The sequence below is a fragment of the Oncorhynchus mykiss genome, chromosome 7 (genome assembly GCF_057628025.1).
Source record: "Oncorhynchus mykiss isolate SJ-2025 chromosome 7, ASM5762802v1, whole genome shotgun sequence".
NCBI classification, from domain to species: Eukaryota; Metazoa; Chordata; class Actinopteri; order Salmoniformes; family Salmonidae; genus Oncorhynchus; species Oncorhynchus mykiss.
This window is the reverse complement of record NC_143028.1, coordinates 55191691-55212592: the sequence shown is the minus strand read 5'-3', so window position 1 is coordinate 55212592 and position 20902 is coordinate 55191691. Positions and strand designations below refer to the sequence as shown.

The following is a 20902-nucleotide window of genomic DNA, read 5'->3' as shown; positions in this document are numbered from 1 at the left end:
CACCTGGTTCATTAGACTTCATAATCCAAAGAAGTAATATGCAGGATGAAGTGTATCTTCTAAACAGGCATTCATGCCTGTTAATTTAAAAGAACAGGATGTCTGTAGTCAATTTTCAGCCTTCGTTCTCTCCACATTGGTATGGTATTCTGTGACAATTATTGTATAGTATAGTTGCAGTGTTTTGCCTCAGGTGATTACGTAAGCAATGACCTTGTCTGCTTGGCAACATTACATATTTCACACTCTGTAAAAGTCTTCAAAATAAGAGATTTCACACTGATTGATGGCCTTCATATTGGGAACTGGTGTCAATGGCGTTTATTTCAAGACGTTTATTTACAAAGGTAAATCAATTGTAGCCAATATATATCGGGCTGGGGGTAATGGAGCTAGGCAGCAGGCTCAATCCCACCCTGTCTAAGTAATAGTAGCAGGAACTCCAGCCAGACCTAGGGCTATATGTTAGTTAGTAGTTTTGTTCTCAGGTGGGCCAGTGTGACTCAGCCCAGCCAGCTAGGCAGGTGTGGGATGGCTGGGATGTGGGTGGCTGAAGCTTCCTCTGACATAATAAAACTCTTGCTAAGGGCAGGGTGGTGCTTTCTGACTCATACCATTTATACCGTGCTAGTCTCTTTGTTGTGCTGGGCTATTATTTGTTAAGCTGCTGAATGAACTTTCCAATACCAGCACATCAAAGAGACTAGCACTACATCCTGTAGTTATATGTCTGCCAGATCCAATGAGAACTTTAATTGGCAGTGCAAAGCCCTTCCTCTCCCTCTGTTTGTTCCCTCATCTTTCAATTTTTTCTCCCACTCTCTCTCCATCTCACTTTCTATATATTCCTCTCTCCCATAGGCTTTCTTTCTTTCTCTCGCTCTCTCTTTCCCTCATTCCATCCCTCTATGAGCTGTTTTGAATTTACTGTGGGTTTTGCTTTTTGCAGTTTTTTCTACCTCCCCCATCGCCACAGTGATTGACACCCAGTTCTCCTCCTTCTCTGAAGTGTCTGGTTTTCCTCCTTACCTTCTCTCAATAGTCGCTTTCCTCTCGCTCTCATCCTCTCAGCCTTCACCTTCACCCCTCTTTCCTCTATCCTTCTTTTTTTGTTCTCCTCCTCATTCATGGTTTATTTGCTGCTTCTGGCATGGTGCTCTTCTGGGCTGCATTGTGTTGAGATCTGGACTGTTACCAAGTGTTCCATCTGTGGAAGGGAAGGCTGCTGTTGGTTACTGTCTTTCATGTGTGAGTCCATCTTGGTTTTGTCAGGGAGCTGAATCTCTATTGTCTTCAGGGAGCTTCAGAAGACAAATTAGGTAAAGCAGAGGTTATTAAAAGGTCTGTATGGAGGTTGGGGATGTCTAGACAGTGGTATGGAACTGATGTGACTCATGTTTTTATGTGGGTTTAGGGTTTGATATCGAAAGGCTGGATCTTAAGTGGTTGTTAATGTCTCATGGAATATGAACAAGACAAAGGCCATAATCTGTAGAGGAAAGAGTCTCTTTGTATGTTTGTCTCGGTCCTTTCTCTGTGTCTATGTGGGGAAAGTGACTCATTAGAGCAGATGTTCTTGCAGTGAGACAGGTAAAGATGCACTAGAGACAGGGAAACTTAAAAGAGTTTAAAGAAATGCAGAAACTTAAAAATGTCTTACAAGTACAAAGTCTTCAAGCTTGAGGTTCATAAAGTCACTGACACTGTTAATTTGCTACATCTTCCTCCCCAGGGCCATGTTGGGAGCTTGTGCAAGCAGGGTTATGAACTTCTCTAAGACAATTGATCAAAATGGAGTCTCTTTGTTTTGCTTGGCTAATAAGAGAATGTGGACATGATCAAGCTTGAGGCTAGTGCCTTCCAGACCAAGGTGATAGGTGCAACACTTGCCCTGGGGGTTAGAGGTTAAAGATCATTGACTGGGTCGTCCTGTCAAGTTCTTGAACTCAGACAGATAGGCCGACAGTAGAGCTGCTCTTTATAACATTGCTCCCGTCACAGATAGGGGCAAATGCTGTGTCACCTACTGTACACTTAGGCCTACACAAAAACTCCCCAGTGAGAGAAATAGTTGTATAATTGACTATGACACCCCCCTCCCCCCCCCTCTGTCCTCCTCTGTCCCTGTGCTTATGTCACGCCAAGGGAACCTTGCAGTTACACAACAGTCCTCTCTGTCACTATGAGACGGCTTGCGACCCCCCCAGGAGAATGGCATCTCTCACTGTCTGTACTACCTCCATGCCTCAGCTGCTCTCTTATGAGAAAGTACAGTGTGTGTTCACTGCCTCCTTACTTTGTCTCACTCTCTTCTTTTCTCCACGATCTCTTTCCCTTTCTCGTTCATTTCTTTCCATCTTTTACTCAGACACACTCACTTTATTCTAGGACCGGGACGATAACGGTGTCACAATATTTTTTTCGAAGGGCATAAATGAAAATACGAAACAGACCGAACTTTTGTCCTTTAAAAACCTGCTTTATGTAAAATATTGTGCGCTATAGCTTGGAAAATAAATTAATGTGACTCTGGATGACAACATAATGATGTTTGTTTCCAACATTAGGGCTGTTTTCTTAAGAAGTTAAATCTTATTTTTTGTTTTATTTCCTTGCCACTCCACTAATGAGTATCATGATATTGGTATAGTCCCAGCACTACTCTAATACCCCCCTGCCTCTGTCTCTCTCTGTTGCTCTCATTCTCTCTCACCCAGCCTCTGTCTCTCTCACCCCCTGCCTCGGGCTCTCTCACCCCCTGCCTCGGGCTCTCTCACCCCCTGCCTCGGACTCTCTCACCCCCTGCCTCGGGCTCTCTCACCCCCTGCCTCGGACTCTCTCACCCCTGCCTTGGCCTCTCTCATCCCTGGGAACGCTGGGAACGCTGGGAACGCACCCTTGTAGGGCCCCTGTGTTGAGGATCAGCGGGGAGGAGATGTTGTTTCCTACCCTCACCACCTGGGGGCGGCCCGTCAGAATGTCCAGGACCCAGTTGCACAGGGCGGGGTCGAGACCGAGGGTCTCAAGCTTAATGACTAGTTTGGAGGGTACTATGGTGTTAAAATGCTGAGCTGTAATCGATGAACAGCATTCTTACATAGGTATGCCTCTTGTCCTAATGGGTTAGGGCAGTGGGATTGCGATTGCATCGTCTGTGGACATATTGGGGTGGTAAGCAAATTGGAGTTGGTCTAGGGTGTCAGGTAGGGTGGAGGTGATATGATCCTTGACTAGTCTCTCAAAGCACTTCATGATGACGGAAGTGAGTGCTACGGGGCGATAGTCGTTTAGCCCATTTACCTTCACTTTCTTAGGTACAGGAACAATGGTGTCCCTCTTGAAGCATGTGGGAACAGCAGACTGGGATAGGGATTGATTGAATATGTCCATAAACACTCCAGACAAATGGTCTGCGCATGCTCTGAGGACACGGCTAGGGATGCCGTCTGGGCTTGCAGCCTTGCGAGGGTTAACATGTTTAAACGTTTTACTCATGTTGGCCGCGGTGAAGGAGAGCCCGCAGGTTTTGGTAGTGGGCCGTGTCAGTGGCACTATATTGTTCTCAAAGCAAGCAAAGAAGTTGTTTAATTTGTCTAGAAGTTGTTTAATTTGTCTATTAAACAGCATACAGTGCAATCGGAATGTATTTGGAATGTATTCAGACCACTTTACTTTTTCCACGTTTTGTTACGTTACAGCCTTATTCTGAAATTGATTAAATAAATAAAACATCCTCATCAATCTACACACAATACCCCATAATGACAAAGTGAAAACAGGTTTGTCATTTTTGCAAATGTTTACATAAGTATCCAGACCCTTTGCTATGAGACTAGAAAAGACTAGAAAATTGAGCTCAGGTGCATCCTTTTTCCATTGATCAATCTTGAAATTCAATTGATTGGACATGATTTGGAATGGCACACACCTGTCTATATAAGATCCCACACTTGACAGTGCATGGCAGAGCAAAAACCAAGCCATGAGGTCGAAGGAATTGTTCTTAGAGCGCCGAGACAGGATTGTGTCAAGGCACAGATCTGGGGAAGAGTACCAAAAAATGTCTACAGCATTGAAGGTCCCCAAACCACAGTGGCCTCCATCATTCTTAAATGGAACAAGTTTGTAACCACCAATATTCTTCCTAGAGCTGGCCGCCCTGCAAAACTGAGCAATCGGGGGAGAAGGGCCTTGGTCAGGGAGGTGACGAAGCACGCGATGGTCACTCCGACAGAGCTCCAGAGTTAATCTTTGGAGATGGGAGAACCTTCCAGAAGGAAAACCATCTCTGCAGCACTCCACCAATCAGGCTTGTATCGTACAGTGGCTAGACAGAAGCCACTCCTCAGTAAAAGGCACATGACAGCCCACTTGGAGTTAGCCAAAAGGGGCATAAAGGACGCTCACACCATGAGAAACAAGATTCTCTGGTCTGATGAAGCTAAGATTGAACTCTTTGGCCTGAATGCCAAGTGTCACGTCTGGAGGAAACTAGGCACCATCCCTACAGTGAAGAATGGTGGTGGCTGCATCATACTGTGGGGATGTTTTTCAGCAGCATGGACTGGGAGACTACTTAGGATCGAGGGAAAGATGAACTGCGCAAAGTACCGAGAGATCCTTGCTAAACCTGCTCCAGAGGGCTCAGGACCTCAGATTGGGGCGAAGGTTTACCTTCCAACAGGACATCGACCCTAAGCACACAGCCAAGAGAACACAAGAGTGGCTTCGGGACAAGTCTTTGAATGTCCTTGTGGCCCAGTCCGAGCTCGGTTTGTACTCGATCGAACACCTCTGGAGAGACCTGAAAATAGCTGTGCAGCGATGTTACCTATCCAACCTGATAGAGCTTGAGAAGATTTGTGGAGAAGAATTGGAGAAACTCCCCAAATACAGGGTGTGCCAAGCTTGTAACGTCATACCCAAGAAGACTCAAGAATGTAATCGCTGCCAAAGTGCTTCAGCAAAGTACTGAGTAAAGGGTCTGAATACTAATGTAAATGTGATATTTCATTTTTTTTCGCTATATTTGCTAAGATTTCTAAACCTGTTTTCGCTTTGTCATTATGGGGAATTGTGTGTAGATTGATGAGGTGAAAAAAATTATTTAATTTTAGAATAAGGCTGTAACGTAACAAAATGTGGAAAAATACTGAATACTTTCCAAATGCACTGCATGTCCCAAATTAGAGGTTTGACTCATTTTGCTTGTAAGTAATGATAATAATGTGAAGTACATTAGAAGGACAGATACTGTCACAAAAGGACAGGTGCTGTCACAGAAGATGAAACCATGAGAGAATGAGAGGCAGACAGAGAGAGAGAGAAAGGGTGGCGAGCCAAAGAAGGAGAGAAGCTGGAATATCAACTGAGAGGGGAGAGAAAGCACGAGACAGACCACTTAAAGGCACTTTATAGGATATTTACCACACTGCAACATTTGAATGTGGAAATATGGATTATACAGTACCAGTCAAAAGTTTGGACACACTTACTCATTCCAGGGTTTTTCTTTATTTGTACTATTTTCTACATTGTAGAATAATAGTGAAGACATCAAAACTATGAACTAACATATATGTAATCATGCAGTAGCCAAAAACAAATCAAAATATATTTTATATTTGACATTCTTCAAAGTAGCCACCCTTTGACTTGATGAGAGCTTTGCACACTCCTGGCATTCTCTCAACCAGCTTCATGAGGTAGTCACCTGGAATGCGTTTCAATTAACAGGTGTGCCTTGTTCAAAGTTAATTTGTGGAATTTCTTTCCTTCTTAATGTGTTTGAGCCAATCAGTTGTGTTGTAACAAGGTAGGGGTGGTATACAGTAGATAGCCTTATTTGGTAAAAGACCCAAGTCCATATAATGTCAAGAACAGCTCAAATATTCTTTGCCACACTTTTTGCAGTTTTACTTTAGTGTCTTATCCTAAACAGGATGCATGTTTTAACATGTTTGCTATTGTGTACAGGCTTTCTTCTTTTCACTCTGCCATTTAGGTTAGTATTGTGGAGTAATTACAATGTTGTTGATCCATCCTCAGTTTTCTCTTATCCCAGCCATTAAACTCTATACCTGTTTTAAAAGTTGCCATTGGCCTCATGGTGAAATCTCTGAGCAGTTTCCTCCCTCTCCGGTAACTGAGTTAAGAACCCCTGTATCTTTGTAGTGACTGGGTGTATTGATACACCATCCAAAGTGTAATTAACAATTTCACCATGCTGAAAGTGAAAGGGATGTTCAATGTCGACTTTTTTCCCACGTTTTACCCATCTACCAATAGGTGCCCTTCTTTGCGAGGCATTGGAAAGCCTCCCTGGTCTTTGTGGTTGAATCTGTGTTTGAAATTCACTGCTCGACCGAAGGACCTTACAGATAATTGTATGTGTGAGGTAATAGATGAGGTAGTCATTAAAAAATCATTTTAAACACTATTATTGCAAACAGAGTGAGTCCTTGCCACTTATTTTGTGACTTCCTAAACACATTTTTACTCCTGAACTTATTTAGGCATGCCATAATCAATCAAATTCAATCAAATATATTTATGAAGCCCTTTTTACATCAGCCGATGTCACAAAGTGCTGATACAGAAACCCAGCCTAAAACCCTAAACAGCAAGCAATGCAGATGTAGAAGAACAGTGGCTAGGAAAAACTTGCTAGAAAGGCAGGAACCTAGGAAGAAACCTAGGAAGGAACCAGGCTCTGAGGGGTGGCCAGTCCTCTTCTGGCTGTGCCGGGTGGAGATTATAACAGTACATGGCCAAGATATTCAAACTTTCATAGATGACCAGCAGGGTCAAATAATAATAATCACAGTGGTTATAGAGGGTGCAACAGGTCAGCACCTCAGGAGTAATTGTCAGTTGGCTTTTCATAGCCGATCATTCAGAGTTAGGGACAGCAGGTGCGGTAGAGAAAGAGTTGAAAACAGCGAGGCATGAGGCATGGTCCTAGGGCTCAGGTTCTCCGAGAGAAGAGAGGGAGAGAGCAAATTAGAGGGAGCATCCTTAAATTCACACAGGACACTGGATAAGACAGGAGAAATACTCCAGATATAACAGACTAACCCTAGCCCCCCGACACAAACTATTGCAGCATGAATACTGGAGGCTGAGACAGGAGGGGTCGGGAGACACTGTGGTCCCGTATGACGATACCCCCGGACAGGGCCAACCAGGCAGGATATAACCCCACCCACTTTGCCAAAGCACTAAGTTAAGCTTTTCATTTTTTATTAATTTGTCAACATTTCGAAAAAATTAATTGTACTTTGACATTTTAGGGTATTGTGTGTAGTACAGTGACACAAGCTCTCAATTGAATCCATTTTAAATTCAGGCTATAACACAACAAAATGTGTAATAAGTCAAGGTGTGTGAAAACTTTCTGAAGGCACTGTATGTTTTGTATACTTTTAGTTAACCTAGGTTGAGTTTAAACAATAGCTGTTGATGACATTGCCAGTTATATAGGCCTAAATAGTATTATTATTGTTAAACCTACCCTTTGGAATGACTTCACTGGCAACAGTGAGTATATTTAGTTATTAACTGATCTGTCAATAGTCATTCTCATGGTAACACAATGGTAGTAGTCAGTGACAAATATCAAAGCAAAGCCGGGCTTGGTTAAAACCCACATTGGGAGACCAAATTAGTAGCTGTAGATCAATCAACTACAGTAGGAGGTGCTGCCCATCCTATAGAGTTTTTCTGATAGTGGATATAACATTGAAGATCTGACATTGTTTCAAAGGTACAAATTCAACTATTTTATACAAGGTTTATCTAAGATGAAAATTGGTTACAAGGATGACATAATCCTGTGGTTGAAATTTCACCCTCAAAAAATAGTTGACGACATTTAAAACCCAATGTATTTTCTACGTAGATTCCACATGAAACAACATTGATTCAACCAGTTTGTGCACAACTGTGTACTTTCCAGCTGGTGTTTGATTTTACTTAACTGCCATTGACGTATAGTGTTTCAGTTGTAAATTAAGACCTAAAAGACATGTCTTATCTTCATCGTTAATGATAATGGTCTTATCATAACGGTTTCTGTAAATAGGCCGTGGTCAGACAGTTCCATTACTTTGAACATAAAAGGACTGTAACTTTACAGATTCCGCAGGAAATATAAAAAATAGCATGAATAGTATGAGGGTGGATTTGGTTTGTATTTGAGCAATTGTGAGCAATTAAATTTTATGGGTGAGGAACCTATATAGATGAACTCAATCTGTCTGGGGTTTCAGATGGAAAATGGGCACTGCATTTGGAATTCATTAAATATGTTGGATGCTGTTTTTTTTAGGCAAAAAGTTAAAGGAATGTTGTTTCTGTCATTTTTAAATCATACAAGGGGAACTAACATTTAACACGCATTATGCGTTTCTGCCCTCAGACAATTCTCTAAAGTGGTTGTTTTTTCACTGCTCCCCTATCTGAAAAATAAAAACACAATCAGACTAATTGATGTATTCACATTTTAGTATTATTCCATCTGCTATGGACTTTTTAATGAACTGAACAGTGATAAGTAGCAATTTGGGTTTAGCTCTAAAGCTATAGTGCATTCGGAAAGTATTCAGACCCCTTGACTTTTTCAACATTCTGTTACGTTACAGCCTTATTCCACAGTGAATTAAATAGTTTTTCCCCTCATCAATATACACACAATAGCCCATAATGACAAAGCAAAAAGAGGTATAAATAAACAAATGAAAAGGGATATCACATTTACATAAGTATTTAGACCCTTTACTCAGTACTTTGTTCAAGAACCTTTGGCAGCGATTACAGCCTTGAGTCTTCTTGGATATGACGCTACAAGCTTTACACACCTGTATTTGGGGAGTTTCTCCCATTCTTCTCTGCAGATCCTGTCATGCTCTGTCAGGTTGGATGGGGAGCGTCGCTGCACAGCTATTTTCAGGTCTCCAGAGATGTTTGATCGGGTTCAAGTCCGGGCTCTGGCTCGGCCACTTAAGGACATTCAGAGACTTGCCCCGGAGCCACTCCGGTGTTGTCTTGGCTGTGTGCTTAGTGTCGTTGTCCTATTGGAAGGTGAACCTTCGCCCCAGTCTGAGGTCCTGAGCCCTCGGAAGCAAGTTTTCATCAAGGATCTCTCTGTACTTTGCTCCGTTCATCTTCCTCTCAATCCTGACTAGTCTCCAAGTCCATTCCACTGAAAAACATCCCCACAGCATGATGCTGTACCACCATGCTTCACCGTGGGGATGGTGCCAGATTTCCTCCAGACGCTTGGCATTCAGGCCAAAAAGTTCAATCTTGGTTTAATTGACCAGAGAGTCCTGTAGGTGACTTTTGGCAAACTCCAAGCGGGCTGACATGTGCCTTTTACTGAGGAGTGGCTTCTGTCTGACCACTCTACCATAAAGGCCTGATTGGTGGATTGTTGCAGAGATGGTTTTCCTTCTGGAATGTTTTCACTAACAGGAACTCTGGAGCTCCCTGACCAAGGCCCTTCTCCCCCCATTGCTCAGTTTGGCCGGGCGTTGCCTTCTGTGCCTCGACACAAACCTGTGTCTGAGCTCTACGGACAATTCCTTCAACCTCATGGCTTGGTTTTTGCTCTGACACATACTGTCAAGTGTGGGACCTTATAGACAGGTGTGTGGCTTTCCAAATCATGTCCAATCAATTGAATATACCACAGGTGGATTCCAATGAAGTTGTAGAGACATCTCAATGATGATCAATGGGAACAGGATGCACCTGAGCTCAGTTTTGAGTCTCCTAGCAAAGTTTCTGAATGCTTATGTAAATAAGGTATTTCTGTTTTTTTTATTTTTAATACATTTGTAAAAACGTGTTTTTTGATGATGAAAACAATTTAATTAATACATTTTAGAATAAGGCTGTAACGTTACAAAATGTGGAAAAAGTCAAGTGGTCTGAATGCGCTGTAATATCTTGTATGTTTAAAAATTTGTCCAGCTGTCGATTGTTGATATACAAGAAGAGCAGCCCGAGTTCTTCAGTGTATATACATACCAGAACAAACATTTACACTTTCACAAACAGAAACAGGGTGACTTTGTGTTAGATACTGAGAGATTCCTTCTCCCCTTTCCTAGTTTTCTATGTAGAAAACTGAACTTAATCTAAACTTATTCAAATATGTAAATTCCACCCTTGCCGGGGGCAGGTGTGCTTGTCTATTTTTAGTGAACGATAGGATGAGTAAGACATTGACTCATTCTTCCCAACCACAAGCCACAGGCTGTATATCTTGATACTGTGTGTATGTGTGTGTGCACATGCATGTGTGCGCGCAGGGTTGGATAGGTTACTTTCTATTGTAAATGTAATCCATTACAGTTATTAGTTACAGTCCAAAATTATAATCAGTAACGCAATTTATGCGTTACCCATTATCAGTAACATAATCAGATTATTTTCTGTTACTTTTGAATTACTCTCCCATTAAGGGTCATTAGAAGAAGACAAAAATAATCCATAAAATGCATTTGGTGTGTCATCATAGTGGTCTCTGACTTATGGTCAGACACACTCAGGTAGAACAAATGTAAAGGTTTTGCCTATTCAACGCTGAATTAAACCTCATTAACATGCTGACTAGACCGGGCATGCATGTGCGTTCGCCCGTGTGCGCCATTGCACGCATGTTGATTCGGAAGAGGTATTCGGAGTGGACTTCTAGTCCAACTCAGGAAGCGTGCACACCATCCTCCGCTTCCGAGTATAGTACTCGCTAATGTTCAGTCTCTGGACAACAAAGTAGACGAGCTCAGGGCAAGGATCTCCTTCCAGAGGGACATCAGGGACTGCCCTATCCCAACTGGACAAGAGGAATACCTATGTAAGAAGGCTGTTCATTGACTATAGCTCAGCATTCAACACCATAGTACACTCCAAGGTCATCATTAAGCTCAGGGCCCTGGGTCTGAACCCTGCCCTGTGCAACTGGGTCCTGGACTTCCTGACGGGCAGCTCTCAGGTAGTGAAGGTAGGAAACAACACCTCCACTTCGCTGATACTCAACACAGGGGCCCCACAAGTGTGCGTGCTTAGCCCCCTCCTGTACTCCCTGTTCACCCGTGACTGCGTGGACACGTAAGCCTCTAACTCAATCATCAAGTTTGCAGACGGCACGACAGTAGTAGGCCTGATTAACAACAATGACGAGACAGCCTACATGGAGGAGGTGAGGGCCCTGGTGAAGTGGTGCCAGGTAAATAACCTCTCCCTCAACGTCAACAAAACGAAGGAGCTGGTCGTGGACTTCAGGAAACAGTAGAGGGAGTGTGCCCCTATCCACATTGACGGGACCACAGTGGAGAAGGTGAAAAGCTTCACGTTTCACAGTACACATCACTGACAATCTGAAATGGTCCACCCACACAGACAATGTGGTGAAGAAGGCTGAAGAAATTTGTCCTGGCCCCTACGGCCCTCACAAACTTTTACAGATGCACAATAGTGAGCATCATGTCGGGCTGTATCACCGCCTTGTACGGCAACTGCACGGCCCACAACCGCAGGGCTCTCAGGGGGGTGGTGCGGTCTGCCCAATGCATCACCAGGGGCACACTGCCTGCTCTTCAGGACATCTACAGCACCCGATGTCACAGGAAGGCCAAAAAGACATCAACCACCCGAGCCACGGCCTGTTCACCCCGCTATCATCCAGAAGGCGAGGTCAGTACAGGCCTCAAGGCCATCAGACTGTTAAATAGCCATCACTAGCTGGCTTCCACCCGGTTACTCAATCCCACATCTTAGAGGCTGCTGCCCTATGTACATAGACATGGAACACTAGTCACTTTTTAATCATGTTTACATACTGCTTTACTCATTTCATATGTACACTACCATTCAAAAGTTTGGGGTCACTTAGAAAGGTCCTTGTTTTTTAAAGAAAAAAAAGAAAAATTGTCCATTAAAATAACACCACATTGATCAGAAATACAGTGTAGACATTGTTAATGTTGTAAATGACTATTGTAGCTGGAAACGGCAGATAAAAAAAAAGTGGAATATCTACGTATGCGTACAGAGTAGAAGTCGACCGATTATGATTTTTCAACACCAATACTGATTATTGGAGGGAAAAAATCGGTAGATTTTTGAATTTTTTAAAATTTGTAATAATGACAATTATAACAATACTGAATTAACACTTATTTTAACTTAATCAATTTAACCTTAAATAAATAATGAAACATATTCAATTTGGTTTAAATAATGCAAAAACAAAGTGTTGGAGAAGAAAGTGAAAGTGAAATATGTGCCATGTAAGGAAGCTAACGTTTAAGTTCCTTGCTCAGAACATGAGAACATATGAACGCTGGTGGTTCCTTTTAACATGAGTCTTCAATATTCCCAGGTAAGAAGTTTTAGGTTGTAGTTATTATAGGAATTATAGGACTATTTCTCTCTATACCCTTTGTATTTCATATACCTTTAACTATTGGATGTTCTTATAGGCAATTTAGTATTGCCAGTGTAACAGTATAGCTTCCGTCCCTCTCCTCGCTCCTACCTGGGCTCGAACCAGGAACACATCGACAACAGCCACCCTCGAAGCAGCGTTACCCATCACTCCACGAAAGCCCTTCCAAATGTTGATTTAAACATTTAATTGATGATCATTAGTGACTATCAGTAATGTCATTATTTATTTGGTAAAGATGCTGAAATATTGTGGGCAGATGTTCCTAAAACAGATTGTAACTATATATGGACATATTATAAAGTATGAATCATATTTGTATGTCTTATTATACTTTTATTGTGTACTTTTTCACAGACATAAATTAACAATTCCAGGTGAAAGCCAAAGGTCATAGCTTTCTAGGGGGTATGCCACTACATTAATAAAATATTGCCCTCTTGCTAGATTGTTGACTATAACCATAGCGAAACAGTGCAAAACGGCTGTCAGCTCAACTATTTTAAATGTCAACGCGAAAACAGAAAAGTGTCATAAATGTATTTTTTCGCAACATCGTTTCTGAATTTCAAAATAAATAATAAGTAATTATCTAGTTTTTCATATGTATCTGTAGTGTGACACACTATGCTACTGTAAACACCTACAGATGCTGGATGGTGAATCACTACACAGACCAATACATATACTCTGCCCTCTCTTCCTCTGTTACTCTGTACTGCCTATACATACATGTAAACACGTGTCATTTAATGGTTTGGAATTTTGGTAGCCTACAGTACTTATGAAAGAATGTCTATGTTTGTTAGCAGGTTTGAGTTATTCCCTAGTGGTCAGCATCTGTTAGGTTTTTCGAAGTAGCTCTTCTGTTGTGCAGCACCTTACCTCTTTTTGAGCAACCTTGTGGTGGAAAGAAGCAGCCCCTTCATGGTGGTCATGAAGGAGAGGAGAGAAGGAAAGAAGGCCATAAAGAACATTGGGCCATCTTGCTTTAGAGCAATGATGTTAACAAGAGTAGTTGAAAACGGGCTTTCTTCACTGAGCATGTTATTTAGTTAGCCCCATTGATCAGTGACATGATGAGGTCCTTGTAGTGAAGTGAGGGGAAATAAGGCAGGCAGTAGACTAATGTGTCCCTCCACACTCTGTGACCCTCAGAGGCCTCACTGACTAAAGGTCTGTGGGCCAGCTCAGCGTCTGACCACACTCAGTGTGTGTATATGTGTGTATTTCGCAACTCAGTGTGTGTGTGTGTGTCTACAGTGTACATTTGTATGTGGATATGTATATAGTGTAACAGTTGTGTGTGTCTGTGTGCAGGTTGTGAAGATGTGGAGCTGGGTTTTCCCTGTGGCTGTCCTGCTGTCCTCGGTGCACCAGGCTGAAGCCCAAGGTAAACAATTAACCCTCTGCCTACAGTAGAACAACTACAGTGCCTTCAGAAAGTATTCACACCCTTTGACTTTTTCCACATACTTTTTCCAAATACGTTCAGGAGTAAAAATGTGCTTAACAAGTCACATAATAAGTTGCATGGACTCACTCTGTGTGCAATAATAGTGTTTAGAATGATTTTTGAATGACTACCTAATTTCTGTAACCTACACATACAATTATCTATAAGTTCCCTCAGTCGAGCAGTGAATTCTAAACACAGATTCAACCACAAAGACCAGGGAGGTTTTCCAATGTCTCACAAAGGTAGATGACTAAAAAAAAAACAGACATTGAATATCCCTTTGAACATGGTGAATGTATTAATTATGCTTTGGATGGTGTATCAATACACCCAGTCACTACAAAGTGGCAGGTGTCATTCCTAACTCAGTTGCCAAAAAGAAGGAAGCCTGTACAGAATGCAAATATTCCAAAACATGCATCCTGTTTGCAATAATGCACTAAAGTAAAACTGCAAAAAATGTGGCAAAGAAATTAACTTCATGTCCTGAATACAAATCCAACACAACACATCACTGAGTACCACTCTTCATATTTTCAAGCATGGTGGTGGCTGCATCATGTTATGGGTATGCTTGTCATCGACAAACATTAGGGAATCTTTTAGGATAAAATTAAACGGAATACAGCTAAGCACAGACATAATCCTAGAGGTGGTTCAGTCTGCTTTGCAACAGACACTGGGAGACAAATTCACCTTTCAGCAGGACAATAAATAAGAAAATAAGAAAAAAACACAAGGCCAAATCTACACTGGAGTTACTTACCAAGACGACATTGAATGTTCCTGAGTGGCCTAGTTGCAGTTTTGATTTAAATCGGTTTGAAAATCTACTTCAAGGCTTGAAAATGGCTCTAGCAATGATCAACAACCAACTTGACAGAGCTTGAAGAATTTTAAAAGTAATAATGTGCAAATATTGTACAATCCAGTTGTGCAAAGCTCTTAGAGACGTACTCAGAAAGACTCACATCTGTAATTGCTGCCAAAGGTGATTCTAACTTGTATTACCTCAGGGGTGTGAATAACATTGCAAACATTTCTAACATGTTTCACTTTGTCATTATGGGGTGTTATGTTTTTTATTGATTTAATCCATTTTGAATTCAGGCTGTAACACAACAAAATGTGAATAAGTCAAGGGGTATTAATTATTTCTGAAGACACTTTATCTATTCTAAGCCACACTATACAGTTTATTTAGTACACCAACCCATTCACAAAAATTGTTCGCTCCTACAGACAGTGAGCTATGTGGCCGTGGCATTCTATATAAATCAGGCAGACATGCATCAAGGCATTACTTTTCAATTTAACATTAGAATGGGCAAGACAAGTGAACTAAGCGACTTTGAGCCTGGTATGATCGTCGGTGCCAGGCGTACCGGTTCCAGTATCACAGAAACATCTTGCCTCCTCGGCTTTTCATGCACAACAGTGTCTAGAGTTTACCGACAATGGTGTGACAAACAAAAAACATCCAGATAGCGGCAGTCCGAAAACAGCTCATTGATGAGAGGTCGAAAGAGAATGTCAAGAATCGTGCAAGCTAACAGGTGAGCCACAAACAGGCAAATAACGGTACAATACAACAGTGGTGTGCAGAATGGCATCGCAGAACGCACAACTCGTTCGTCCTTATCACGGATGGGCTATTGCAGCAGACAACCACACCGGGTTCCACTTCTGTCAGCTAAAAACAAGAAGCGTCTCCAGTGGACACATGCTCACCAAGACTGGACAATTGAGGAGTGGAAAAACATTGCCTTGTCTGACGAATCCCGGTTCCTGTTGCGCCATACTGATGGCAGTGTAAGGATTTGGTGTAAGCAGCATGAGTCCATGCCCTCATGTAATGGTGTAATGGTGTGGGGAATGTTTTCCTGGCACAGGTTAGGTCCCTTGGTACCAATTGAGCAATGTTTCCATGCCCTGAAGAATTCAGGCTGTTCTGAAGGCAAAGGGGGGTCTGACCCGGTACTAAATGGGTGTACCGAATAAATTGCCATGTATGTCTGCACGTATGTCTGCACTAACTCTCTGCTTGCTTCATCATGGTAGCCTGCCCTACTGTAGCCCACATTTTAAACTCTCAGAGCTAAGATACAGAGACTCACTAATGCACCTCTCTTTAGGCAGGTGTAATAATGTTGGAGCAGCAGACATAGTCTTCCTGATAGATGGCTCATCAAGTATCGGCAGGGCCAACTTCCTGCAGGTCAAGGGCTTCATGGCTGGCATCGTCAAGCCCTTTACCAGCTCTGTGGGCCAATCAGGGATCCGCTTCGGGGCCGTGCAGTACAGCGACACCTCTAGGTCAGACACTGAGAGTCTTGTCTGTAATGTTTGTTTCTTCTAAAAATGATCTGTTGGTACAATACTTTCACATTAACACTTGACTCTTCTTTCTTGTCTGTTACCAATAGTTTTTTACCCCCTTAAAAATGGTGAATGTTTTTCCCCAGGCGATGCAGTAGTTTATTGTTGTGTGTTTTGTCCCATTCAGGGTGGAGTTCACCTTCACAACCTACCTGAATGGCACTGAGCTGGTCAGCGCTGTGGAGAACCTCAACTACAAGGGTGGCAACACTCGCACAGGTGCCGGCCTCAAATTTGTCGCTGACAACTTTTTCAACCCCACCTCCATCCGGAACGTCTCAAAGGTCTGACAGAGGGATAAAATGGAGTGAAAGACTGACTATATTTTGTCCTGTGACAGACCATGACATATTCCTCTCTCTCTCTGATGTAGGTCTGTATACTGATCACAGATGGAAAGTCTCAAGACAATGTAAGGGACCCAGCTCAGAAGCTGCGGAGTCTGGGAGTGGAGATGTTTGCAGTGGGTAGGTTTGGGAGGACAAATCAAATGAAAGTAAAAAAATAAATTGAACCTTTATTTAACTAGGCAAGTCAGTTAAGAACAAATTGTTATTTACAATGACGGCCTACCGGGGAACAGTGGGTTAACTGCCTTGTTCAGGGGAACAGTGGGTTAACTGCCTTGTTCAGGGGAACAGTGGGTTAACTGCCTTGTTCAGGGGAACAGTGGGTTAACTGCCTTGTTCAGCGGCAGAACAACAGATTTTTATCTTGTCAGCTCGGGGATTCAATCCAGCAGCCTTTCGGTTACTGGCCCAACGCTCTAGCCACTAGGCTACCTGCATCCCCACATGCACAGAATACATGCTTACTTGCAAGCACTCCTCAACAGTGAGGTACAAATATCAATATCACAATAATCAAAGTCGAAGATCAGTCAGATAACAAAATCTAAATATTAACAAGTAAGTCACAAAGTTGTACAAATATGGAATGTGCTATGTAAATTATGACAGTTATTTACAAGTAGTAAAGTGAATAGTGACTTGATTGAGCAGCTTAAATAAATAGTAACAGCAATTATGACCATAAGTGTGCATGTGTGTTTGTGTGTGTGTGAGTGTATGGGTTGGGTGTGTTGAGAGTCAGTGCAAGTAGTCTCGTAAGGTGCAGGTGAATAGCAAGCAGGTCTGTGCAGGTAGCCAGCTAGGGTTAGCTATTCAGCAGTTTTATGGCTTGGAGGTAGAAGCTGTCTCAGAACCTGTTGGTCGAGACCGATACCGTCTGACTTGCCACATTGACTCATTAATCCCGACCACAAGCCTCAGGCGGTATATCTTGATAGTGTGTGTACAGTATTTGACTGATTGTTTATGTCTGTCAGGTATAAAGAGTGCAGACCAGACTGAGTTGGCTCTGATAGCCACTCCTCCTCAGAGGGACTACACATTCTTTGTGGGGGACTTTAAGCTGCTCAACACACTGCTGTCCCTGGTGGGCCCACGTGTGTGTTCCAGCTCAGGGGGAGTCTATGCTAGCGATGGTAAAGACACACTGCCATACATTACACTGGAACATATTCAGCTTAGTACAATACATCACTGTCTATTACACAATTAACATCACCTCTCTATATTTATTTCCCTCATTGTCTTCACTCTCCATCTCTTTCTCTCTTTTTCTGGCAGAGGCTTTCTCCGGTCCCTCTAACCTCCAGTTCTCAAGCCAGACCTCTGATTCGCTCAGGTTCCGGTGGACTCCCGCAGGGGGGCCTGTGAGTGGCTATGTGGTGCAGTACACACCCCTTTCTGGCCTGGGCCAGCCAATTACAGCGGAGCTGCGTCAGGTGAGCACTGCTGGTTGGGTAGGGGGGTGTGGTGCTCATTCCTGACTCAGGGGATGGGCAGCAGGCAGCAGCTCATACTATAAATGTGACCCAGATTCTAGTAGCTCATTGTAGTTTTGGGAGCCTGCTACATGGCAGACAGACAGAGAGGGATTAGGTTGAGTAGGAACATGTTTTAATGGGTGGATCTAGAGTTTGATTGAGTTTCTGTGTCTGTGCAGATTAAACGTTGGCTGGAAAACAGTGAAATTCCCCTTCTGTGACTGTGTGTGTGTGTGTGCGCTTGTGTGTAATCATGATTCATGACCATAATAATGAATGGCATACAGCGGGGCAAAAAAGTATTTAGTCAGCCACCAATTGTGCAAGTTTTTCCACTTAAAAAGACGAGAGAGGCCTGTAATTTTCATCATAGGTACACTTCAACTATGACAGACAAAATTAGAAAAAAAATCCAGAAAATCACATTGTAGGATTTTTTATGAATTTATTTGCAAATTATGGTGGAAAATTAAGTATTTGGTCAATAACAAAAGTTTATCTCAATACTTTGTTATATACCCTTTGTTGGCAATGACAGAGGTCAAATGTTTTCTGTAAGTCTTCACGAGGTTTTCACACACTGTTGCTGGTATTTTGACCCATTCCTCCATGCAGATCTCCTCTAGAGCAGTGATGTTTTGGGGCTGTTGCTTGGCAACACGGACTTTCAACTCCCTCCAAAGATTTTCTATGGGGTTGAGATCTGGAGACTGGCTAGGCCACTCTAGGACCTTGAAATGCTTCTTACGAACCACTCCTTCGTTGCCCGGGCAGTGTGTTTGGGATCATTGTCATGCTGAAAGACCCAGCCACGTTTCATCTTCAATGCCCTTGCTGATGGAAGGAGGTTTTCACTCAAAATCTCACGATACATGGCCCCATTCATTCTTTCCTTTACACGGATCAGTCGTCCTGGTCCCTTTGCAGAAAAAATCTAATCAAATCAAATTTTATTTGTCACATACACATGGTTAGCAGATGTTAATGCGAGTGTAGCGAAATGCTTGTGCTTCTAGTTCCGACAATGCAGTAATAACCAACGAGTAATCTAGCTAACAATTCCAAAACTACTACCTTATACACACAAGTGTAAAGGGATAAAGAATATGTACATAAAGATATATGAATGAGTGATGGTACAGAGCGGCATAGGCAAGATGCAGTAGATGGTATCGAGTACAGTATATACATATGAGATGAGTATGTAAACAAAGTGGCATAGTTTAAAGTGGCTAGTGATACATGTATTACATAAAGATGCAGTAGATGATATAGAGTACAGTATATACGTATACATATGAGATAAATATTGTAGGATATGTAAACATTATATTAAGTAGCATTGTTTAAAGTGGCTAGTGATATATTTTACATCAATTCCCATCAATTCCCATTATTAAAGTGGCTGGAGTTGAGTCAGTGTGTTGGCAGTAGCCACTCAATGTTAGTGGTGGCTGTTTAACAGTCTGATGGCCTTGAGATAGAAGCTGTTTTTCAGTCTCTCGGTCCCAGCTTTAATGCACCTGTACTGACCTCGCCTTCTGGATGATAGCGGGGTGAACAGGCAGTGGCTCGGGTGGTTGTTGTCCTTCCTGTGACATCGGGTGGTGTAGCTGACTACTTCCGGCGCCGACAGAGATGGCCGCCTCGCTTCGCGTTCCTAGGAAACTATGCAGTTTTTTGTTTTTTTTACGTGTTATTTATTACATTGGTACCCCAGGTCATCTTAGGTTTCATTACATACAGTCGAGAAGAACTACTGAACATAACATTATTTGACTCTTTGCAAACTGGAATCCATTTATCCGGAGGCTGCATTCATTGTAGCTGGGTATTTTAACAAGGCTAATCTGAAAACAAGACTCCCTAAATTTTATCAGCATATCGATTGCGCAACCAGGGCTGGAAAAACCTTGGATCACTGCTATTCTAACTTCCGCAACGCATATAAGGCCCTGCCCCGCCCTCCTTTTGGAAAAGCTGACCACGACTCCATTTTGTTGATCCCTGCCTACAGACAGAAACTAAAACAAGAAGCTCCAGCGCTGAGGTCTGTTCAACGCTGGTCCGACCAATCTGATTCCACACTCCAAGACTGCTTCCATCACGTGGACTGGGATATGTTTCGTATTGCGTCAGACAACAACATTGACGAATACGCTGATTCGGTGAGCGAGTTCATTAGAACGTGCGTTGAAGATGTCGTTCCCATAGCAACGATTAAAACATTCCCAAACCAGAAACCGTGGATTGATGGCAGCATTCGCGTGAAACTGAAAGCCCGAACCACTGCTTTTAATCAGGGCAAGGTGACCGGAAACATGACCGAATACAAACAGTGTAACTATTCCCTCCGCAAGGCAATCAAACAAGCTAAGCGTCAGTATAGAGACAAAGTAGAATCTCAATTCAACGGCTCAGACACGAGGAATGTGGCAGGGTCTACAGTCAATCACGGATTACAAAAAGAAAACCGGCCCCGTCACGGACCAGGGTGTCTTGCTCCCAGGCAGACTAAATAACTTTTTTGCCCGCTTTGAAGACAATACAGTGCCAATGACAAGGCCCGCAACTAAAACATGCGGACTCTCCTTCACTGCAGCCGACGTGAGGAAAACATTTAAATGTGTCAACCCTCGCAAGGCTACAGGCCCAGACGGCATCCCCAGCCGCGCCCTCAGAGCATGCGCAGACCAGCTGGCTGGTGTGTTTACGGACATATTCAGTCAATATCAATATTGCATGTGTTTACCACATGCTTCAAGAGGGCCACCATTGT

General features: G+C 42.7%; 1 protein-coding gene across 1 annotated transcript in view; it reads left to right on the top strand.

The window, feature by feature from the left end:
• The window catches only part of LOC110528989 (uncharacterized), a 123083-nt gene that overhangs the window by 11653 nt on the left and 90528 nt on the right, over window positions 1-20902 (top strand). Inside the window, exons 2-7 of the mRNA XM_036983697.2 lie at window positions 13775-13847; window positions 16049-16229; window positions 16420-16576; window positions 16666-16759; window positions 17620-17778; window positions 17924-18081. Of these exons, the coding sequence (XP_036839592.2) occupies window positions 13784-13847; window positions 16049-16229; window positions 16420-16576; window positions 16666-16759; window positions 17620-17778; window positions 17924-18081 (813 nt within the window). The 5' untranslated portion in view covers window positions 13775-13783. The remainder of the gene's footprint in view (window positions 1-13774; window positions 13848-16048; window positions 16230-16419; window positions 16577-16665; window positions 16760-17619; window positions 17779-17923; window positions 18082-20902) is intronic.